The sequence below is a fragment of the Carassius auratus genome, unplaced genomic scaffold, assembly GCF_003368295.1.
Source record: "Carassius auratus strain Wakin unplaced genomic scaffold, ASM336829v1 scaf_tig00002276, whole genome shotgun sequence".
Lineage (NCBI taxonomy): Eukaryota > Metazoa > Chordata > Actinopteri > Cypriniformes > Cyprinidae > Carassius > Carassius auratus.
Window position 1 is genome coordinate 153,580 of NW_020523436.1, and position 25,580 is coordinate 179,159.

Here is a 25,580-nt window from a genome sequence, read left to right on the forward strand (position 1 = left end):
CGAGTCCGAATCTCTAACCATTAGGCCACGACATTAGACATGGCATCAGTGAAAAGAGAGAAGATAAAATAAAGATAGTTTTACCATTAAATCGCTACTGTTTTACAATAAGTGCAGTTGCTAATAATATTATACACAAAACATTTATTTTTTCAGTAATACACATTTGACAGTACAGCACTGAGCCTGAGTTTGGAAGCATACAACATATACTTTTATTAAAGGGTTCATATGACATTATTTGGTGTAATGCTATTGTAACAGGTTAGAATTCAGCTATATAAGAAACAACGAAAGAATATATATAATTTATTTATTTATTTATAATTATATTTCTAATAAAATACTTAAAGTATTAAACAAAAAGCTGAATAAAGTCATTGCAGTTTAAAATAATAAAATAATAAGAACAACATGAAGAAGAGGTTCACCTTAGGTGGAACATATTCAAAAGATGTATCAGGTGACTCATTCATAGAAGACAGGACTTTCAGAAGACAGTTCCACCTAAGTTGATAATATGTCTGGATGGAGACTGCGCGTGACATCATTGAGACGAGATGCGAAAGCAACGTGAGACACACTGATCGCGAGAGAAAAAGCAAAGATGAATCTGAGGCAAATATCTAAACAATCCTTTGTAATATTTGAATAATATGATGTATAATATGTTGCAGGCCTGTTATTTAACTATATTGGGTTATTTTTAGAACGTGATTGTTGATATTGCCTCTGATGATTGATTGAGAACCCCTGTGAAATCCAATGTGGGTTAAAAGCATATGAACCCTGGATTTGGTGAGTTTCTAAGTAATATTTGCTAAATTTACTGAAAACTGAATGTTATAATTGTTTATTGAAGTTTTGAAGTGTTTTATGTTTGTGATAGTTTCTGAAGGATATGAAATGTGATGTAATATTCTAATTAGGCACTTACATGCTAATTTGCACATGATCACATAGTCTGGTATGTTTTATGTTGAATATGAGTGAAAACTGTTTTGAATACATGAATATATCTTCGTATAGATTGATGGTTAATTGATGAATGTGCAGTGTGTATACTGTGTTGTTCTAAAGGAAATGGTTTCTATATGCTTTTGAAACTTAAGATGCTGTTTGTATAAACAGGTCAGGTTTTTTGTGTGTGATTGGATCAAACCTTTCAGACAATGAGATGGCAAGCCTCCCAACTGAACTTCTATGGATTTGAGAAATGCAGTAATCCTGTGTGTTCCAGTGGATTAGTGCTTCTATTGATCAGGTGGAATCCAATTCATTGCATATATTCTGATCGGTAGGATCTGACTTTTGCTTAAGCCAGTGGTAACCAACCTTTTTCAACTCACGGCCCACACAACCAAACAAATTAACTGACAAAAAAATTGCAAAAAAATTAACTGACCCCACAATTGTTGGGTTAATAACTTAGCACTCAGAAGCTAGTTTGTTAACTGTATTTATTGAATGAACTAAGACGCGATATGGACAAAAAAAAAAAAAAAAAAAACACCTAAGGCGATTTTTTGATCAATTTTGCAATTTCGATTTTAATCACAATTTTGACACACACAGATATGCTTTACAGTCACAAATGCATTCAGGATGAATTTGAAACATATTTCCAAAAGAAAACCAATTAGAGCTTTATCAAAAATTTGTAACGTCTCTAGAACAGACAAGTCAAAATAATCACTATAGTAAAGGTGCCTCAGTGTTGAAATAGATTTGTTTTACATTATACAGGTTCACACGTACTCCGTCTGCAGTGCGTATATGTAAGCGGAGCAGAAGCAGCAGTGAGAGCGCATTATTGTAACGAAAGCACATTAAAATAATGCACGAGAGCGAATCTCTCTGTTCGCACGCAGATTTCCTTTGCTCTGTCACTAAACCAGACGTGCTTGCTCAGATACACGCTGCTCTTGCCTGTAGAGAGAGTGTGCGCACTTAAAACATGTCTCCTCTCACTTAAACTGCATCCTGTGCACTCACAACTCTCTCTATGCTCATGTGCTAGATATTAATTATTTTCGCACGCTTTTAATTTCTAGCCTTTCACCGTGTGCAGTGTGAACGCTCTGATCCATTAAACATGGGCTCGGAAAAAAGGCGCATCACAGACAGTTTGTGAACCAGGAGTTAGGCATATACCCGGTCTGTTCTGTTTGCATTCTGACTGGATCGGATAGCATACTGCTGGAGGTCAGGGCCGCAGAAAATCTTGCTATAAAGTGATTTAGAAATCGTGATTTTATGATGATTTCTAATAATTGCATAGCCCTAGAATGAACTGGCAATGACCAGAAAATAACTGGTCAAAATAAATAAATGGGAAAACCAGAAATGTTTTTTTTAAGCTGCAACCAACCAACTCCTCCTAACACCTCTGGTCCAAGACAAGCCCATTATTAATTTTACATAAAAAAATAAAGAAATGTTAATTCTGTTCTCAACTTGTTCTTAAAAAAAAAAAAAAAAAAAAAACACACACACAACACAAAGTACCGATAAGAATACCGTTAAAGTACCGGAGCGTTAAGCAGTATCGGTAAGAGTAGTAATACCGTTAAAACCTTAACGATACCCATCCCTAGTAGCATATGCAGCAAAGATAGAAATTGGTGGTTCATTCTTAAACCAGTCAGCAAGCTCGAACAGTTGAAGCATAGTTACGGTTAAAAAAAATGTTTTTAATTATATATATATATATATATATATATATATATATATATATATATATATATATATATATATATATATGAAATGATGTTATTATTTTATGATTTAGACATTTTTACATATTAACAATATTATTATTTATTTTAAAAGTAATTGGCGGCCCACCTGCAATACCACTGCGACACAACAGGGGGCCGCGGCCCACAGGTTGAAAACCACTGTCTTAAGCGATTCTACACCAAGAGACTTTTGCACACACTAACATATTTTTCCACTTTGATGACAAAAGATACATTAATTTATACACCGTCTGAGAAGTTATTCACTGTTATATTGTTTTAATTGTTGTCAAATTGAACTGATATTGTACTTTTCTTTTTCTTATTTCAAATGTTTTAAATTGGGTTAATCTTTTCTATGATCTTTTATATAAAGGCTTGAATAAAAAAGGAGAAAAACCTAAAGATAAGAAAAGCTCTTATTAAACTAAAAGTTAGTAAAACTAAATATCTATAAACCAAAATAGAAACTAAACAACTGAAATACAAATCATATAAATAGAAGCAAATAGTAAAAAAATATTTAAATAGTGAACAGAGCTCAAAGATACCAAAAAGAAGAACAAGGGATTGAAAAGAACGATTATTTCATTTGTTTTTATTTATTTTCTTCAATTGTTGTTGTGGTTTTATTACACTTGTTTTCATTATTTTTGCACCAACGAAATACATTGAGTCATTTCCAGCTATTATCTGTTTCCTTGTTTGCGTTGATCACTTACCCTCCTGTAACGAACCTAATCACTGGTCCAATATCAGGTGCTTAGAGTGACCTGTCCCTGTGTCAAGTAACTTCTTACTACACCATGTTTTTATGCAGTTTAAGGTTCAGAAAACACATTATTTTGCACCTAATTTACATTAATGTTGCTCCTCTTTGCCTCTTTTTTTTTTTACAAAACTCAGCATTCTGAGAAGTGAGTTGTGCTATGATTGGCCAGCTATCCAGAGTGTTGCGATTAGCTGAATGCCTCAAGCAAGACAGAAATGTTATGCCCCTCACTATACTGTGGTGTCATGTTTCCAGGCGATATAAGACAAAAGCATTAAAACCCATTACAAACAAGGCATTTGTTACATCCAGTTAGGAGATAATTACTGATAATAATGACTAATACGGTCTTTAAGCATTGAATTGTGTATCACGCTGCATTAAACAAAACCGTGTCTGCATTTGTGATCAAAGAAACGTAAAAACAATCGCATCTCTACATTGCTCAAAACTTGCGTTTGAATCATCAGTGGCAAATCCTTAAAGGGGGGGTGAAATGCTATTTCATGCATACTGAGTTTTTTACACTGTTAAAGAGTTGGATTCCCATGCTAAACATGGACAAAGTTTCAAAAATTAAGTTGTACGTTTGAAGGAGTATTTCTGTTCCAAAAATACTCCTTCCGGTTTGTCACAAGTTTCGGAAAGTTTTTTTTCGAGTATGGCTCTGTGTGACGTTAGATGGAGCGGAATTTCCTTATATGGGTCCTGAGGGCACGTTTGCCGGAAGAGCGCGCGCTCCCATATAGCAGAGAAATGAGAGCACAGACATCCACTGACCAGAGCGAGAGCATCGCGAAATGTCACAAAAGAAGTGTGTTTTTAGTTGCCAGGGCAAGACAACCCTGCACAGATTACCAAAAGAGAAACAGCATTAAGGGACCAGTGGATGGAGTTTATTTTTACAGAGCATCAACGGAGTTGTGCAAGTGTTTGTGTTTGTTCCCCTGCATTTCGAAGATGCTTGTTTTACAAACAAGGCCCAGTTTGATGCCAGATTTGCACATCATTTATTTCTTAAGGATAATGCAGTCCCAACGAAAAAGGGTCACGATCGTGTGTTGGAACCGCATGCAGTGAGTAAAATATCTCTGTGTTGTTAACTTAGTTATCGGCGCGTAAGCACATCAAGTAAACAACATGCGATGTTGTCATCAATCTGCACGAGTAAAACTGCTTCAAATATCTCCGTGTTGTTAACTTAGCTATCGGCGCATAAGCACATCAAGTAAACAACATGCGATGTTGTCATCAAACTGCACTTTCCACATGTACAGCTTAAAAAAAAAAAAAAAAAAAAAAAAAGACGACAAAGTGGAACTCCAAAACGCTAAGCAAATATATACAGTTTCAGTACATACCACATAGAGACTTCGTTGCTGATGCTGCTCTTGTTAAATTTCAGCCTCTGGATCTGATTCTGGATCATAAATATACACTGAATCTGACTGTTAGCCATGGTTTGTTTTGGTTGGTTTTGTCCTCACGGTCACAGCTTCCAAACACTCTCAATGCAAAAGCTTACTCGCGCTCGTGATTCTTTAGCTCCGCCCACATGTCACGCCTCCAGCCGGTCGTGTTTTTCCGGGAAAAATCGGTACAGACTATCTTTCTCTTATGAATATAATAAAACTAAAGACTTTTTGGAGTTATGAAGGATGCAGTACTACTCTATAGGTACTCAAGATTAACAGGATATTGAGTGAAAACGAGCATTTCACCCCCCCCTTTAACATATGTAAACGTACTTCTAGACTGTGAGTAAGAAGCACCAGACTGGCCTTGCAAAGTTGAAACTGCCCCACTTTATAGAAACTGTGTTGTAGGCTAGTCTCACATGAAACAGTCATTATTCTCCTTAAGAAGTATTGCACACATCTGAATATTTGGGTTGAACTGTTCCTAAACAGTGTTGTAAATACAACCTAACCACTGATTTCTAGTCATGCCCTCCTTTGGAAAGCTAAATGAATTAGCTTTGCGTTCACAACGAAACACAGCTTCTCCACAAAATGGTGGCGATGGCGACAACAGTGAGATAACAAAAGTTAATAAAAGCCTTCTTTCAAGAGTGAACATTTGGGTGACATTATGCAAATCTTCCCACATCGTGAAGTAGACATTTGGGGGCATGTTAGAATGAGCCATTCTAGGAGGGCGTGGTTGACTCTTAATTTTTATATAGAATATTTATTTGGATTTGAGACTTCAGTCTTTGCAACTTTACAGATCTACTTTATGCACCAGGAGCTTGTAACACTCCAAAGAAAAAGGGAAATCTGAAAATCACATCGCAGGGCTCCAAACAAAAATAAAATCGAGTAAGAAGCCATTGGCTCCTATAAATTAAAAAACGTAGGTGCCAAATTATTTTTTTAGGTGCCACAGAATAAACAGGTTTTATGTGTTTTATTTAAATTATTTATTTTACATTTTAACTTTTTAATCATACTGACGTGTTTATGTCTCATCTTTTCTTGACTTTATCAGCATTTTAATCCATCTTGTAGATGACCTGGGAATGAAGGTTCACTTAAAGTGGGAGCTAAATGTCTTTTCCAACTTGAAATATACAGTCATGCGATGTTTATTATCTGTACTAATATCATGGACCATAAGCATCACTTGGCCCCTGAGTATAGTTTGGGGTCCTCCTCAATGCATCCTGTAAATGTTGTCATACCCTCTTAACCCCTTACTAGTACCCCCCTTTTTTGGCATGGAGACAGAAATGACATACCCAAAATAAAAAGGTTTCTGCTCATGATTCTTTCTGACTAGATACATAATCAACCTTAGTTCACAAAGCTGACACTTCAAAGTTTACTGTTCAGGAATCAGAATCACTCAGACTGTTATGATAATAGAGATATATAAGCTCAAACATAAAAACAAAAATAAAAATATTAAAAACATATTTTTTAAATGTATTTTAAAAATTGTTGATGTAGGATATGAGTTTGAAAGCACAGTGTAGCTAAGGCCACAAGTCTTCCAAAACTTCATAAAAAATTTCATAATCGAATCTGTAAAACTGTGAATTTTATGAAATATTTTCTAAGGCCATGTCATGTGTGTTTTTAGAGAAGGCTAATCAGATTGATTTATGGCCCTTGTCATCTCTGTAAGATCTCACATGTAAACTCTCCTGTGTATTTTGTATGTGTGTTTAGCTGTGAAAACTGCCCGATTCATTATTCTATTATTCTCACCAAACGAGTCTTTCACACCTCCGCCGGGTATGACACATTATCCGCATTACTCTTTTATCATTATTCTTTTGTTTTTATTCCACCTTTATTAGCCTTTATTGTGGTTTTTCAGGTTTTACAAAGACACAAAGCAGCGATCTCACTTCAGTCTCTGTTTGCATTTAGCCCTTATTTATCAAAAGTCTTACTATAAAAATACAACAAAACATTTTCTTACGACCTTACGTGAATTATTGAGACAAAAATGCATTATGAAGAAGAAATGCACCTGCTATTAGTAGCACTGGAGCTAACGTTAGCATCAAGCTACATCAGACATTTTATTACAAAATTATTAGTACACTTTTACTCAAAACTCACTTTAAACCCCGATCGAGTGTTTATAATAACTTCCTTTAGCGATCAGGGGTGGTATTTGGTCGTTTACTGTTGTAAAAATATGTTATTTGTAGCCTTTCATCGCTGCACAAGTTAGCATTTCCGATGTACATTTTTTTTATATTTTATAAAATGCCCCAGATCTCAAGAAAATCTCATACCAAGCTTTACTATCGTAATCGCGGGTTTATTATACATCAGTAAATATATCCATATATCTCCGCGGATATGCATCTTTGGTCTATAAATCCTTATTGACGCTGTTCAGTGAGTCTATGCGAACAAAAAATATACCGCTGCAGACGTGACTGAATATGAATGAGTGGTGAATTTCTATTCAAAATGTGGCATAATACGGATTTATTATTTTGCACTCCTGACATAAATCACTAAATATCTGTCACTGCAACAATGTTTTATCAAAATATTGGTCAAAAATCGAAGCTTGAGTCTTTAAACTTCCAATTGATGCACAGTTTGTCCAGATCAAGTAAGACAGTGATGTTTAACGTGCTGTGAAAGTGAAACAATAATAAACTGGGGCCGTCGGCGATGTTTGCACGTAAAGGGGTTAAAAATAAAGGTGCTTCATGATACCATAGAAGAATCTTTTTTTCCTGTCTAAATGGTTTCATAAAGAACCTTTAACATTTGAAGACAATAACAGATTATGAAAAGGTCAGAAAGAGATTGTTCTTCAAAGAGCCTTTGACTGAATGGTTCTTTGTGGAACCAAAATTGTTCTGTGAAGAACCTTTTAAGCTCCTTTATTTTTAAAAGTGCATGTCTTTCACACTTTCAGTCTGTTTTTCTTAATTAGTAAAATTAAATTTTATAGGAGGAGTTGAATCATGTAGACAACAGGTTAAGTAAACTACCTTTTGATGTTAATTCATGTTCATTATGTACTCTAATAGTAAAGAGCAAGGTATGATAGGTTCACGTGCTGCCTGAACTGAGGCACTACTCGCGATCGCACCTGCCGCATTAGGCCGGTGACACACTGGTTGCGTGGCGTAAGCGTCTCGTGTCTGAAGCGTCCCAGAAGCGTGGTGGCTGCCTAGCGTTTTCTGTGTCTTTACACACCAGAAGCGTGCCTGGCGCGGCGCTGGCGCGCTGCTGGCGCGCTGCTACTGTAGAGGGAGACCGTTGACAGACCAGGCTTTTGTCTTCATGACAACAATATCAACTTTTCTTTACACACCTACACCTACGCCTACTGATAAAGGACACCGTCAAAAGTATTGACGGCGAAATAGATTATGTTTGACAGGTGCAATATTTGAAAATTTTATTTTTTAATTACATTTATATCTGAATTTGTCAACCTATAGACTTTCAAATATCAAAATATCATGAATTCATATGTATTTGTGTACAAAATGACATATAAACACATTTTCCTATTATATTTTGCCTGGAAACGCTTCCAACACGCGTGCGTGTCGCAGTAAAAATAGGCGTCGGTTCTATTTCTAGCATGCTCGCATTTTCCACGCGGCTCGAGCCGCGCCTGAGACGCGCGTCTCACACAGGCGGTCTTGTAAGCTCTAACCTGTTAACATGGGAGCCGAATTAAAAACCGACACGCCACGCGGCTGAGACGCTTGCGTCACGCATCCAGTGTGTGGCCGGCCTTACTGTGCGTTCACACCGCCGGCGTCGAGAGCGTCAAAGTGGCCGGAAGTCATTCATTTTCAATGTAAGCCGGACTCAAGCAGCGGCGAGGAGCGGCACGGTGCAACTTGGCCGTTGAGAGCGTCGAAGAGAGTTAAAATCAAGGCAACTTTATGGGTAATAAGCTATGACGCGGTTGGGCAGCAACCAATCGGAGCGTAGAATCCACCGCTTGAGAGGATTCCAGAGAACGCAGCTCCGACCACATTAGTTCCCAAGCACAATGGAGGACAGGTTGATTATTGCCGTTTCGCGTTTGCAATAATTTATGATGTGTCCCTGTTTGCGTACAGGGACATAAAAAATTAATTAAAAGTGATACGTGGACCAAGGTGTCTGAGATTGTTCATTTTAAGTAAAGGATCTTAATATTTAATCCACAACAATATTTAATGAGGTTAACTTACAACGTTACCCTCCTTGTGGTTAGTCTGCACGAGATCAACAAGCTTGTTTGCTTTGCAGACACTTTAAATACAAAATAAGCATTCGGTATACGTCAGAGCGTCTGAGCGCTCACAAATCTTTCTGCAGCGTCGTGAACAGAGCAGCAAGAGCGATTTTTGACACTCTCAACGCCGGCGGTGTGAACGCACAGTTAGGGGCCATTCACGTCGCGTCTTTTGTGCGCTCAAGTTCGTTATTTCAAATGTAGGCGCGCGGTATGCGTGCATGCTCATAATGGAAGCGACTTGCTCGTTTTTTTCCAGGTGCGCCCGCACCGCATCGAGTTAAAAACATCTCAACTTTTCAGAATCCTGCAAGTGCACTGCGGGTCATGTGACAAGAACCAACCAATCAGCTTCATCCTTTCCACTACCAACGTTGAAAGCTCAGCCAAGATGAAGGAACAGCTGATCATAGCTGTATATGGATAGCCATTTTTAAATACATTTAGTAACAGAGCTACTGCAAGCAATTTTTAGTGCTGCAAATCCATTTATCCTTTGCTGAAATTTAGTCAGGGACCAGATCATGGTTGCTTAGCAACGCCAGACGCCTCAGGAGCACAAGATCCCAAAAGGCTTTTGGAAAAAAATCAGAAAGTGCGATATGTGAACGGCCCCTTAAAGAGCACCAAAACTGTATTTATTGTTTGAATTGTTATGAATTTGGAATAATTTTAAAGCTGATACTTTGTAAATTAAAAAGTAACAAAACAAAGCTTTTTGCGATTACTGGACGGCAAGTGCACTTCAAATAATGAAGTTCATGCATTAACAGAACACAGCATGGACTAAGATCTTAAGAAGAAGCCTTATGATTATAAACGAGAACTGTTAACGATATTGCCAATATCCACACAGATGACAGCTTTACTTGTAGTTTGTTCAAGTTATGAACGCTGTTTTTCTGCACTTTCTCTTCAAGTCTCCATTTCTCTCTCTCGTGCGTTTATCAGGTGTGCGTCAGCGCTGCTGCGCGGCAGATGAGGACTGTTTAAAAATCTTTTTCCCTTCTAAAACTTCGATCCGCATTCTCTCAATGCGCGAACATTATAAAAGATGTGAATGCAAAACAATCAGGAAAAAATGCATTACATTCATTTTTTAAGAGATAACAAATACCGAGCGGCAACCTCACGCTCTCTCTTGTGAAGCCAATAAGGAAGTGACAAAAACTGCAATTCATTGACTGGCCGCTTGAGGCTGGCTGCAAAAGGGAGTCGTCCCATAGACTTCCCATGTTAAAATGCCCAACTTTACAGCAGAAAAAAACATGTTTACAGCCTGGTTCAAAAAATGATTTTGGTCTATATTGCTAATTTTGCCCTTCATGACAATTGTGAGAGGGGTGAATTTATTTTAAACTCGTCTGTTTAAATTATATTAAGACTTAAAGTTCTGCATAATTAAGGGCGTGGCCACTTGAGTGACAGGTGGATTACCATTGCTGACAATGCCGTTGCGCTAGGTGGGCGTGGCTTCAGCAATCAGCTCCTGCCTTTTTGCCCATTTTCGATTATCCGGGCGATTCGCCCGGTGACGCGCTGCCAAGATGCCGACGGCCCACTCTGCACACTTTGAGCTTCAAAACCGCTATTGAGGAGACTACGAGTGACGTCACGGACACTACAGTCCATATTTTTTTACAGTCTATGGTAAATACATAGGCCTAGTCGCCAGTGGCGACCTCAGCAAAAACTTCACTCGCATTTTAATATTTATGGTCGCAAATGCAACCGTTTTATTCGCAGTTTGGAGCCCTGCATCGTATGACCCCTTTAACAACAGTAATGTGGAAATCTAATTCATGGAAAATGTATATATTATACTCTTATTAAATGTACCATTATTCTTCTATAGTATTATACTTAACTGACAGACTACTTCAGTGATTATAAAAGGAGTGCTCTTTACTAGCTTTGTGTGATTGTCACAAATTGAACAAGTTTTATTTATTTTTTTTCAAACACTGTGACTTTTCTTTCATACACAAACTTTTATTTATTGATGCCATGACATTTTATAAGAGTGGTTTTATAATCTCAAAATATAAAGCAAAAAAGTGGAAATGAAAAGTTAATAAGCCAATAAGTACTCAATGATGCCATTTACTAAAAGTAAATGGTTAAAGTAGTAATTTGATGTCTTTTTTAACATTTTTAAAAAGTATGTTTAACACAAAGTAATGTGGTAAAAGTGCTTGATCTCTCAAAAGGTTGTACAAACCCTGAAATAATGAAATAACGTTCAACTTATTTAACTATCTGCCACAACACCATGGTCATATAGTTTGCGTTACTACTTCGGTATTTCTTTTTCATCAGCGTTTGATCGGTTTATAACAAAATTGTGTGCAAAATTTGCATGGTTCTCACTAGATATCGCAGTGACATATAGTAACAGTGTCACGAGATCAACACTAGTTACCTAGTAAACCTGTTCTTAATTTGGACCAGTTTTTTTTGTGATTTTTTGAAATGGCAGTGCTCATGAGGTGGGCAATGTGGTGGTCACACCAGTGCGATCACTCAAAAAAAAATTTACTTGCACCAGGAGAAAAACACTGGTCACAAAATGAGACCATTTGGTTGCAGTCTGGAGCCCTGTACTGACATCAATAAATTCCAAAAGCAGAAAAATCTCAATATATCAACAACACTGTATATCAATGCAGAAGGAAAAGTGATCATTTTAGGTAATGTAACTGCTCACCATTTTAATTATCTTTCTGTCAGTTTGTTTAAATGACTGTGCAGTGTAAAAAATACATACAAATTCCATTAAATCATTTCAGTAACCCTCTGGAGTCTAAGGGTATTTTTTGGGCCTGGAGAAGTTTTGTCATGCCCTGAAATTTGTGCTTTTTTCAGTAACTTGTAAACATCTTATTGCTAAAGTCTAATCTCACTGTAATAAGCACAAACTGGGCTATAATAATATGTGAGCAGCATGTATGTACATGATTGTGTTTTTGAGAAAAAAAGTGTGTACAAAATAAAAATATATAATTTTATGTTTGTAGTTTATTAAAAATATATTTAGTTATCCCACATCATAATTTAATATCCACTTGAGGGAGCAGTTAAACAGTTTGTTAGAAACAATCAAAGCTGACTTTCAAACAAATTGTTTGGCATCATTACTCCAGTCACACAATCCTTCAGAAATCCTTTTAACAATCTTGTTTTCTAAAAAAACAAAACATTTATTGTTATTATTATTATCATTATTATTAATGTTGAAAAGAGCTGAGAATATTTTTTCTGGGTTTTTAGGGGGAATAAATTGAAAGAAAAGCATTGTTTTTACATTTGTTACAGTTGTATTTGTTACATGTATATTATTTACATCAAGCTTTTGAATGGTATAGTATTGTATATTGTTATTAAAACTTCATAATGTTTCACTTGATTATACATTTAGTCAGGAATTTTAGTTCGGAAAAAGTCTAACTAGTAAAATGTTTCCACATTATGTGGTAACTAGTACAAGTATATAAATAAATAAAAAGAGACTTACTGATGTATGATCTCTGCTGAATAAAGTGCTTCATTCTTTTTTTAGGAAATCCAAATCTCAAATCCTCAAGCACATTGCATCTTTTTGGGGTGAATTATGTCTTATTCCTCTCATCGCGAAGCAAACAGTAAAAAAAAAAAAAAAACTTGAACAGTCTCGCTGCGTTGTCTTCTGTTGTATGGGCGTATATTCAAGCCGCGTGCTTCAGTGAAACATTAGAATCTGAATAGCGCATTCAGCGCAGGGTGGTGGTCGCATTAGAATATAATAAAGGGAGACGTGAAAAACGGACATTGCGTTGTTTTCATATGGATTACTTTATCACAGAATATCTGTTTTCAGCAGCACTTGTTAAAAGTAAACATGTCAGGCTCTCTATAGATATATCTCTCGTGTATCTTCGTTGAGTATTCACTGAGTTACAGTTCATTTTAATGACGTGTTTGTAAATGAAGATCAGCACAGACAAAGGCTGCAGACAGCACACCTTGTTTGTTATCTTTATTTTATAAATGCACAAAGTTTTGTGTTATGTCTGTATCCAAAAAAAGTAGACCCTTTACAGATTCGATTGATGTATTGCTCTTATCTGTACGATCAAAACTGAAAGTGTAGTTTAAGTTATTTTCGGGGGTTAACAGGAGAAAATGACTCATAACGCGTACACGCATTAATCAACTCCAGAGGGTTAAACTCTTAAAGAGAAAACCTACTTGCAAAATAAGTGAAGTTTATCATTTAAATGAAACAACTTTTAAATGAAAAAAAATTAATTTAAAGGGAACTCTGTCTTATATGACAATAGCAATATAACATATTTGAAGAGCTTTTATGAAAGCATACCTTCTCCTGGTGTCTCTCTTCCATTTCTACCAGTTGACTCTGATGTTCCATATCCATAGAAGACATGAGTTTGCGCTCATCACACAAGACCTTCTGCATATCCAGCAGATTGGCTTTTTCCTGCTTCAGCTCACTCTCCAGCTTGGCATTGGCCACCTTAGAGGCTACAACCTGAAACAGGTTCACAAAAATTGGTCAAACTTATTACACAACAGTAAAATTAAATGGCTTCATAACTAACCAAATAATGTGTTCTGTGTGAACGGTACCCAAGCCTACCTCAGACTGACTATGACTGGTGGACTTGATAAAATTTTTAACAAAAAGCTTATTCAAAAAGAAAAGAAAAAAAAAAAAACTTTTAGAATATCTGAATAATCGTAACTTTTAGTTGAACTTTTTAAAATCAATTGACATCTATGTCACACATGAGTGTTTGTCCCAAATGCACAATAAGTAGTTTTTCGCAACTAGAGGGTACGTATTCAAAATAAACAAAGACCAGTAAGCATAGTTTGATGATGCCATGACTGAGTGTGGAAAGAGGAGAGTTGTCGTCTTCATCCGCACAGCCAATGCAAGCCGACGGGACTCTGGCAGAAATCATGGTCTTGGATGAGCGAATGATTTATTAACATCAGAGCCCGACCCATATATATTATCGGCTGGCCGATATTATCAGCCGATATGAGCTTATTGCATTTAAATCGGCTTCAGCATTTATAACGGCCGATGAAACATGAGAAACAGCGTCTTGTTATGAGTGTTGCATAGTTTGCCCACCAGATGGAGGTCTGCAACTCTGCAGTTGACAACAGCATAGGTCATTGCACTTACATAAACATGAATCCTGCATGTTCTATGTGTGGTGTGTGTCCATTGCAAGATAGAGCTGGCATAACACAACTAGGGCCCTATGATTTCCGCGATGCAGAAAACGCGGAGGGAATCGCGGAATCCAGTTATAAAAACGGAATTTAAAGTTTAACGCGGAATGGCAAGGAATTTGGCAAATTTTGAATGAATTCATTAAAAATAGGTCATTGCACTTACATAAATATGAATCCTGCATGTTCTATGTGTCACTGTTAATGAATGGCGCAGAAGCGCCTCTTCATTAAACAAACGTAAGCGTGCATTAAGCTCGCGGTGAATTCAGCGTCAGCTGTCTCACTAAATAAGAACGTAAACACATGAACAACATCTCCGGAACTGCTCTGACAGTCACTTCATGAGCATTTGACCGTTTGATTTGAGTAAAACTAGCGTCACTCACATCACATACACAGAGCTGTAAAGGTACGCCAACCCGTCAAAATAAAAGTCCAGTTAAGACTGTTGTTCAGCAGAATGTACATAGCCCATCACTAAAAACTTGTTTTTTAAGTTTTAATCACACAAAATTTCTTCCATGTTTTATTTTTTTTATATAGTAAATCCCCTTTGTTTACCAAAAAGTTAAGTAAATTTTAAATAATTAAAAGATAAATTAAATTAATGTTTAATGTGTTTAATGTGCATCTCAGAAAATGCTTTATTTAAAACCCCAACTGAATGGCACTTAAATGCACTTAATTCATCTTTCAACTTTATTGTCATTGCTCACAGTACAGACAGAGAACCTGAGACCTGCAGTGACGGATTGATTGACAGCTGCTGTCAGAGACGCTAAAATGGAGAGTGACTGTAATGACGCAAGTAGCTTTGCAACCATGTTTGCAACAGAGCGATCATTTGAAGTAGAGGACTTTTCAGTAGAGGAGGTGTTCATATCAATTCGAGCCGCAGGCTCAAACTGCAGTCTTAACTCCCACATCGCGTAGCTTTTCAGCATGAGCTGTGTGGAGAAGCCCATTTCCACCTCCATTGCGTTGGAGAAGCAATCCCGTGTAAAATGCAGTTTGCACACTCCAGCTCTAGGCGGGAATTCGTGGTCTTCCAGGGCAAGTCCATGCAAACACTGGCGACTAATTTTAAAGTCTTCTGGTAAACTATGCAGTCCAGCAGTGCTGTCACAACCAGCAACACTACACCTGCGTACCATCCTGACCACTGTACTAAATACAGATAAATCTACGATAACTTGAAAATCTAAATAACTATATATTTGCTATGCTAAATAGATGCTATAATAATCTATCCTGATCGTTTTCAATACTTGCAATTCCAACTCCTGACTCACTAGTGAGTTTGACAGAACAAGATGGTTTTATACTGCCAAGGGCGTGGTAGCCCGTACCAAGGGGCGTGGTGAGCTGGAAACTGCTTACGTCACTTGCCACCGCAACATCCAATAGGAAAAATCAACTGCAGTAGCCACCGTTCAACCTGAAATTGGGCAGCATTCAGACGTTTTTACAATATATATTATAGAATTAAAACACTTTATACTCAAATGTCAAAAAAGTTACTCGAATCAATGAACAGCACTTATAAAGCCCCATTCTTATAGATCATTAACTAAAAAAAGTTGGTTTAGGGTTTAGTTACTCTTTAAGCAAAAACACATTTTATCCGACTACTCGATTAATCGATGGAATGTTTGGTAGAATACTCGATTACTAAAATATTCGATAGCTACCACCCTATGTTATACTAACGCTAATGTAGCTTCCTTTTTAGCAGGCCCCTTAAATGCTCGCTATTAACTTGTTTAAAATTGACAGCGGTGTGTTCATGACACTAACGTTAACCATTCAACTTGGAGTAGGTGCGTTAGAAATGATTAAACCAGAGGGGACATGTAAATAAATGTGAGCTGAACAAGCGCTTTTTATTTTTTTACAGATTGTTTCAAAGCAGCTTTACAGACATAACAGGAAAATGTTGTAATAATATTGTTAAATATAAGTAGGTAATAGGTAATACCTATTGCTTGACAAATAAAAAAATATATATTTCTCATTTTTGCCTATGTAGGAGATCCCTGTTTATTATTATTATAATTCTAATGATGACATGAGTAATGATACATGGTGATATTATTAATAATATCTCTCTTTCTGCCCTACAGATGGCTGAAAAAGGTGAATGCTGTAGCAGCAAAGTGTGGGACTACTTCTGCAAATACTTTAACTTTAGTATTATAATTTATTTACAGTACACACACACAGACTGTTAAAACCAGCTTCAACTGGAAGAAAGTAAAAGTGTTAAATGTTTAAAACCAGACTGTTTTTTGATCATTAAAAAAATATATACTTTTGATGTGCAATTGTCTCATTGAGACTGTAATCTAAGGCTTTTTTTAACAATCTCTTCTGGAAAATGGTTTACACAGCACACATACATAGAACAGGCAGATATTTTGCTATTGGATGTTGTGTAAGTGCAGTTTATAGGAAATGGGTCTAATATCCAGTTTATTTTCAAAATCGGAATCGGCCCCCAAAAATCCATATCGGTCAGGCTCTAATTAACATAGAATGAAGCAGGGTCAGGCTGAAAGCAGTCAAAGCAAAACAATGCCGTTTCCGCACCTTCCGGTCGTCCATTTGTGGGAAAAAAAAATGCAGCGCTATTTTATCAATACTAGATATGTTTGAAAGTTCTGTTATAATGCTACTCTGTGTGGTCATCACCGGTCCATTAAATCACACCACATATTAGAGCGTAGACTTGTGCCGGTATTCGGTAATGCAATATATTGCGGTGATTAATATGCACGATATTGTTATCGTGGGCACTTCTAAATACCGTGAATAAATATACATTATAAATTATTCAGAAATTGGAATGCATTTTAAGAATAGTATTCACATAAGCTGCTTAAAATGCACAACATCGCTGTATGCTGCTTGAAAGAGCACATGCGCTCTGATGTAAACAAGCATGCATGAGAAGCACATGAAAGCACATTCACTCTCTGACAGCAGATGGCGCTAAAAGGCAGCCCTTACCCTGTAAAAACAGTAAATAAAGCAGCTGTTAATTTCAAACCATATTTAAATAAATAATCTTAAATAACCATTCAGATTTGTGTTTTCCCTATGGTGTTTATTACAGAGCCAACTCCTGAAAAATTTAGACTTAATAGGCTATTAATCCTCAAACATTCATTTTTATTTTATTTTTTTTAATCTGGACTACAAATTCCCTAGATATTGTTTGAAAGTGTTTTGATCTTTTATTGTTTATTCACACTTTACATTATGGCTTCATTAGTTAACAGACTACCAATGAAAAAATTATTTTGAACATTCATTAATCTTAGGTATTCCAATATTTAATAACACATTGTTAAAATTGAAAGTTGCAACGGTGTTATTTAATGAGCTAACATGAACTAAGACTTGTATTTTTTAACAAAGATTAATAACTTTTATAGTAAATGTAGCTATTGCTCATTGTTTAGCTGTGCATTTTTTGAGTGAGCACTATTGCGATGTCCTAACTGATTACACTATATTTTATGTATTGCACTGTATTTTATATAAAATCATTTTCTATTTTTAAACTGTCTTAAATTCGTTTTAAGTCAATTTTTAAATCATTTTCAAGTTCTTGAAATGTTGAAAATCTTGAAATTGTTTTATTTTTGTGATTATTTTTCTTCATGACTTTTTTTTTTTTTTTTTTTTACTTTCTTTTATGTATAGCGCTTTGAATTACCATTGTGCACGAAATGTGCTATTTAAATAGACTTGCCTTGCCTTGAATGTTAATGCATTAACTAAGTTTAACTAATGAGGTCTTATTGTAAAGTGATACCTATTGGTTTTTATAGTTATTTTGAACTTTAATGTGTAAAGCATTTAACTTATATATTTTTCTGTATTGCTTTATTGTTTTAAATGTTTAGTCATTTTTGTTATAAGAAAACAAGTTATTTAACCTGTTATACTATATTATGACCACTTTTTTAAAACAAAATTTCAATACTGTGATAATAAAAAAGCATTCTCAATTAACCGCAACAGGAAAATATGATACCGGCATATGCCTATTAGAGCATCTTTGGCATTTTCTACAAAACAAAACTAGAAATCGAGGGGTTACAGATCTGGTCACTGACACTTTGTGCGCAGAGGAAAGGGATTCATGCGTGAGCACGATGTGTTACACAGGTACACCGGTAATGCTCTAACACAGGAAAGACATGATCAGTAGAGGGCAGTCATGTAACATACTGAAATAAAGCAACAGAGAACATTAATCATAGTGAGCAGTAGTCTATTGAAGAAAATATTCATGATTCTGTTATCAATATTATGTATGGATTCTTTTATTTCCTATATTTTAAGGATAATTTAAGCATTATATTACGGTGAATTAATAACATTTTATAAAACAATAAAACCAAAATGAAAAATGAAATGAGGCAAATGGGAAAAAAATGTGCTAAGGGACACTGTGATGCGCTCTGAAGTTCAGAGGAAACAGAGATAGCAGAAAAACTACATCCTGCTTATTTTCTTTATTTTGCAAAAGCTTTACCATTTTGAATTAAGTTTTGCTTCTGTATGATCCTTAATTATGGAGCAAGTGTACTCAGAGAACAAAAATGCAGTGATCGCCTCTGCACCTAAAGCGCACGCAACATGTTTTGCTAACTTGAAATCGCAAACTGTTCATTATTAAAATAAAATATAGTTAAAGGACTCTACTAAAGCATAAACATTTCAGAATATTTTTGCAGATATTTAAGAAACATGCTAAGTTAACATACTTGTTTATCTGAAAAACTATGCTACAGTCAGTTATTCTCCTTTGAAAATGTCTGTTCCGGTTTGGTTTGTGAAACCCGCCTACTCCCGGCATCCCGGGTTGCTAATTGTTGGAGAACAAAAATTCACAATTAATTTCAGTTCATGACTCAGAATGTATATTTGTTTGTAATTTCACAGTTACCAATACAATTATGTGAAAGCACCACTCTCACTTTCAGCACTAAGGAGTGTTCAGAAAAGGAACATCATAGAGGAAGCTATCCTCCCTTCTGGTTTATCAACCAAATTTGAATGTTAAAAGTTCATATTGCTCATGTTATATTCTGTATTGTTAATATGAACCATACACTCAGAAAAAAAAGCATTTTATGCATGCAACAGCTTGTAACTGGCAGTACCCTTATGACAATGATTCAGAATCAGAATCAGAATGAGCTTTATTGCCAGGTATGTTCACACATACGAAGAATTTGTTTTCGTGACAGAAGCTCCACAGTGCAACATAACAGCGACAGAACAAAAAACACAATAAGGAATAAAAAATACAAAAAAATACAAATAGGTGGGTAAGGAGTGACAATATACAAAAGACAATGTATGGCAGGTATATTACAATGAGCATTTATGTATGTACATGTATATTATGTGCAAAAAATGTAAGTGTACGCTAAGTATGTCTAGATAAATAAGTGTATGTGTATATAAATATAAATCCACAGTTATTATCAGCTGTTCATAGGATGGATTGCCTGAGGGAAGAAACTGGTCATTCTAGTGCTCAGTGCTCTATAGCGTCGACCAGATGGCAACAGTTCAAAGAGGGAGTGTGCTGGATGTGAGGGGTCCAGAGTGATTTTGCCAGCCCTTTTTCCTCACTCTGGATAAGTACAGTTCTTGAATAGATGGGAGGGTTGTACCGATGATTCACTCAGCAGTCCGGACTACCCTTTGTAGTCTTCTGAGGTCAGATTTAGAAGCTGAGCTGAACCAGACAGTTACTGAAGTGCAAGAGGATGGATTCGATGATGGTGGAGTAGAACTGTTTCAGCAGCTCCTGTGGCAGGTTAAACTTCCTCAGCTGGCGAAGGAAGTACAACCTCTGCTGGGCCTTTTTCCACAATGGAGTCAATGTGAATGTCCCACTTCAGGTCCTGAGAGATAGTGGTGCCCAGGAACCTGAATGACTCCACTGCAGTCACAGTGCTGTTCATGATGGTGAGTGGGGGGAGTGCAGGGGGGTTTCATCTCCACTGTTTTGTTAAGCTACAGGTTGTTGAGAGTGCACCAGACAGCCAGCTCTTTAACCTCCTGTCTGTAAGCAGACTCGTCACCGTCCTGAATGAGGCCGATGAGTGTGGTGTCGTTTGCAAACTTCAGGAGCTTGACACACTCAAAAAAATGGTTTTCCGGCACTGTTCGTTTTACACATATATGTTTTGTTAAAACAACACAAATATATTTAGTTTTCCGACAAAACACAATTGTATTGTGTTTAATCAACTTAAAATGTTTAATTTTAAATTTTACTTAATTATCAATCGTTAAAGTAACGTAAAGTGTTTAATTTCGTGATTCAAAAAAAACCCGGAAGTGACGATTTCCAACGCATTTGATGACGGTGTGGAGGGGAGCAAGAGGTATCAGTCAGGTAAGAAATCTAAAGTTTTTATTGTGTTAAGTCAAAGTCTTTAATTTCTCTTAGAGTTTCTGTTTTGAGGTGCTTTTGTTTTGCAGTCTAGTATTGTGTAATCGGTTTATTGCACCGTTAATAGATGATTTTGAAGCGTTGGGAGATGTGAAAGCGCACGACTCTCTGTAATGTATTTACTTTAGTATATATATATATATATATACACTAGGGCTGAAACAATTACTCGACATTATCGACAACGTCGACGATAAAAATAAAATTTTCAGCAAATGTTTTTGAGTAACGTTAGTGGTTTGATCTCGTATCTGCCTGATTTGAGAGCCTGCATTAATGCAGTTTGACCAGTGTGGCGCTGTAGCGCAAGATTGTAATACACTCTCCTGATTCAATTCAAAAGAAGAAGATAGCACTTCAGTTTGAGGCAAACCGACCCGATCCGAACCTTGGATGAATATGTAAATATATACTGCACGCCTTCCTCTCAATAACTGCATAAACACAACAAAAAACTGACCGCGATGTAAAAGCAGCTCTTAAGAACACAGAGATATGGATGTTTGCACGAACTCTGAGGTTCTCCAGGCACTCCAGTAAAGAAAAGTCCAGTCACGTTTATTTATATAACAGTCCTTTATGCAATCGATAGCTTTTCAATATTAAACATGAAAATACAGAGTAAGTGTCGCTAGAATTATAACTTGATTTCCTTTTATAAAGCAGCTCTCCGGTATGGAGCTAGCTAATAATAAAATCATTTTATAAGTGGGGGAAATATTTCATTAAAGTCTTAGTTCTGCGCTAGATCAAACCAAACTGTTTTGATTATCATAACCCAATAAGGTATTTTAAGAGAGATTGTATTTATTAAAATGTTTATCCAAAAATAAAACGTCCTATCACTTACCTTTACTTTATATTATACATATGGCTTACAATAAGAGATGTTAAGAGACAGAATGATTTGTCATTCAGCTACTTCCTCATATATCTAATCAAATGGCGAATAGGAGTTTCTCTCTTATCTCATTTTGTGTGCCAAATATATGTGTATAAATTAATTGTATTAGTAATACATAATGACTTTAAAAAGTGGAAGTAATTACCTTTATTTGTTATAATATGTATATTTTAACTAATTTAAAAAGATAAATAATCAATAAATGTCCAACCATGAGATGTTGACCGAGTTTTGAGAGCCCTGGCTCAGCACAGTGGGAGTATTTGAAGCTTTGTTCATGAACATGGCGGTGTGGTCATACAATGACTTTAAACCGGACACTACTCTGAGCTGTTCACATTATACATATGCTCCAGATATGTAATCAGGTCCTCCTTTAGGAATGGTAAACATGACACTATTCATCACTCACACAAATAAATCACTTAATATTTTGATCATTGAATTGGTTTTTGCTGTTCAATTTTTTTTTTTTTTTTTTTGTAACACATTGCACTTCATGTGTACAGGTTTGTGCAGAATTTGAGACATCCAGAATTACCATAGGCCCATTAGAATCAACAATCTTTGCCAAACTTGATTCGGACTGCAAAATTTACGAAGATGTTTTCATACTGAAGAAGAGACCTTGGACAAATACTGAAACCCTCTTGGTGCCCACTACACAGGTAAGAACAACTGCACTCAACACAACCTTGTATTAAAACATTATTCTCTCACTGGTTACTGGAAATTGACAAAAAAAGACAGATAAGATAAGGTTTATTAATACAATAAATACAAAATATGTGGTATATCTATAAACTGATAGATTTATTTTGATGCAAGGCAGGGGTGTCCAGACCTGCTCTAGGAAAGCCAGTGTTCTGTGGGGTTCAGCTCTAACACACCTGCCTGGAACTTCAGGTAAGACTTTTTTGTTTTAAAATTCCCAAGAACCTTGATTAGCTGGTTCAGGTGTGTTTAAATGGCTAGATCACCCAAAAATAAACATGTCATTATTCACCCTCATGTCGTTTCAAACCCGTAAGACCATCATTCATCTTCAGAGCACAAATTATGATATTTTTTAAGGATGCCCCGATCATGATTTTTCATGGCCGATACCGATTTGTTTTACAAGCAAACTGGACGATTTTTTTTTTTTATCTTTAAGCAACAAACAAGAAGGAAGGACAGTCCACAGTCTACAGTCCAAAATTGAGGGAAAGCTCAATAAAGCCCCTTTCACACTGCGATTCCGGCAAATACAGATCCCGTAACGACACGTGACATCAGGGTGTGACGTGTAATGTACGAGTCGAAAACATTAGGCATGTAATACTTTCACTGAATCTGGCGAACGATCTCGGTGTCACCGTGGAAAGTGAGGAACTAACTGATCTCTGCTTCATACAGTTTGCACTTTTTTTTTTTTCAGTGAACGTTGATCTTCCTTCAAAACAGCCAGTAAAAGTGTCACACGATAATGTCATCACTACGACACGGCATTAGATCTGGCTTTTGTTCACACAGCGCTTGTCCCGGGATTGAACCCAGCAATGTTACTACGTCCCCGACCCGAGTTCAATGCTGGAATCAATCCCGGGATGTGTTTGCTTTCACACAGAAGTAATGTAGTCGGAGCACGCGGGCGCACTTCCGGAAAAATCGGCTGAAAAAAATTCCAAAGACCGGCCGATTACCAATTGCGTATTTAAAGCAAAAACCGTCTGGTTTCCAATTTATGGCCGGTCAATTGGTGCATCCCTAATATTTTTATGAAAATGCGAGAGATTTCTGAACCTCCATAAAGGCTGCAATGCAACTGAAATGTTCCCAGAGTCATAGTAAGGACATCAGTAAAACAGTCCATGTGGCATCAATGCTTCAACCACACTTTTACAAAGGTACAAGAATACATTTTGTGCAAAGAAAACAAAAATAGCGACTTAAATCAACAATTCTTCTCCAAATCACATATTCTGCCGTTATGGACAGTAACAAGAGGCATGAACATTGCTTTCCTCTGCGTGTAATCAAGGCTCAGTGCAGGCGTGTTGTAGGTCAGCAGCACCATGTGCATGAATTATTTACGTGCTGTTGATAATGGTGGAAGATGCGATTTGGAGAAGAATTGTTGAATAAAGTCGCTGTTTTAATTTTGTTTGCACAAAAAAGTATTTTTGTTTACTTTGTAAAATTATGGTTGAACCACTGGTGTCACATGGACTGTTTTACTGATGTCCTTACTATGTTTCTGGGTCTGGGAACATTCCAGTTCTGTTGTTAACCATACAGGGTCCAGATGTGTAACATTTTCCACTGTAATGTTTGTTAGAATCCCATCTTGACTGCTTGCCTGGATTTCCCATAAGAAGATGAATGACTGACTTTTTTTCATGTAATTTTAGAAAAAAAAAACAAAGGCTAAATTTTGTTGTTTTCATCTTCAGACTAATGAAATTGAAGTATCCAAATGAAGACCCTAGCAGTATGGAGTATATGGTGAGTTCAAGGTTAATAAATTATTTGTTAAAGTTAATACACAATAATTTGAGTTCTCCATGCTTTTAAATACTTCTAGGATACAGACGTTGCCAGCAGTCAGGAGGTGATCCAGAAGACTCATGGGAATCTATTTGAAGCTGCATCATTGAAGACAGTCCAGCAGAAGTTGGAGTTTTAAAGGATAAAGTTCTTCAGGACCTATAGCAGTTTACAGTCTGTAAAACCATGTTACTGGGACTGATTTATGGACTGAACTTGAGCAACCCTCCTGAACTCAGGTACACATTTGGAATACTGAAGAAGTTATTTCTGGAGCCACTTCCTGTTCCTGGAATAAGGTTTGATTGGTTGCCCATGAATGCCAATTAGAATTGTATTTGCTATTTTGTGTAATTTTGTAATGTGGTTTAAACTGTATTTTACTGTGTGTAATTATTTATTGCTTGTTTAACAAATACACTTTGATCATTTGTGACATCTTGTCTTTTGTCTCATTACAAGACAAAACATACAAAAAATGCTTTGTTGAAGGGAGTAACTTCAAAAAGAAAATATTGTGTTAAAGTAACTAGAACTAATTGTGTGGAACCACTGTCCATAATTGAAATGAGTAATTTGAAACAAACCTCCTTATGTTGATAGAGTGAAACAAATTTGGCTAGATTGTAATAAACCAAAACATGTTGAGTTAACTTAACCAGTTTAAGTTGAAGCAAAGTCAATAAATTGAGTTGGTTGAACATTACTATTTCACATAGATTCTACCTCATTCAGTTGTGTTGTCACAACACAAGGAGTTTGCATAGATTCAAAATATTCCATTAATGTTATCAAAACACAATTTGGTTGTGTGAAACCACTGTCCATAATTGACTTAAGTAAGTTTAAAGAGTCATTTTTTTGAGTGCAGAGGGGTCCTTAGACGTGCAATCATTAGTGTACAGGGAGAAGAGCAGTGGGGAGAGAACGCAGCCCTGGTGCTGATTGTACGGGTACTGTATATGTATTTACCCAGCCTCACTAGCTGCTGCCTGTCTGTCAGGAAGCTGTTGATCTACTGACAGATGGAGGTGGGCATGGAGAGCTGAGTTAGTTTGGGCAATAGGAGGTTCGGGATGATCGTGTTGAAGGCAGAGCTGAAGTCCACAAACAGGATCCTCACATAAGTCCCCGGTCTGTCTAGGTGTTTCAGAACATAACGCAGTCCGATGTTTACTGCATCGT

At 36.4% G+C, this 25,580-nt stretch overlaps 1 protein-coding gene and 1 long non-coding RNA gene across 3 annotated transcripts in view; one reads left to right on the forward strand and one right to left on the reverse strand.

The window, feature by feature from the left end:
• kif4 (kinesin family member 4) overlaps nucleotides 1-25,580 on the reverse strand; it is a 154,235-nt gene that overhangs the window by 22,996 nt on the left and 105,659 nt on the right. Inside the window, exon 24 of the mRNA XM_026242831.1 lies at nucleotides 13,589-13,759. Coding sequence (XP_026098616.1) covers nucleotides 13,589-13,759 — 171 coding nt within the window. The remainder of the gene's footprint in view (nucleotides 1-13,588; nucleotides 13,760-25,580) is intronic.
• LOC113069666 (uncharacterized) lies at nucleotides 20,693-24,831 on the forward strand. 2 transcript variants are annotated; one of them, XR_003279784.1, is made up of 5 exons: nucleotides 20,693-20,905; nucleotides 22,376-22,534; nucleotides 22,695-22,772; nucleotides 24,302-24,353; nucleotides 24,433-24,831. It is a non-coding gene; the product is annotated as an uncharacterized LOC113069666 (long non-coding RNA). The 2 variants fall into 2 exon arrangements; XR_003279785.1 differs by lacking the exon at nucleotides 20,693-20,905 and adding an exon at nucleotides 21,120-21,363.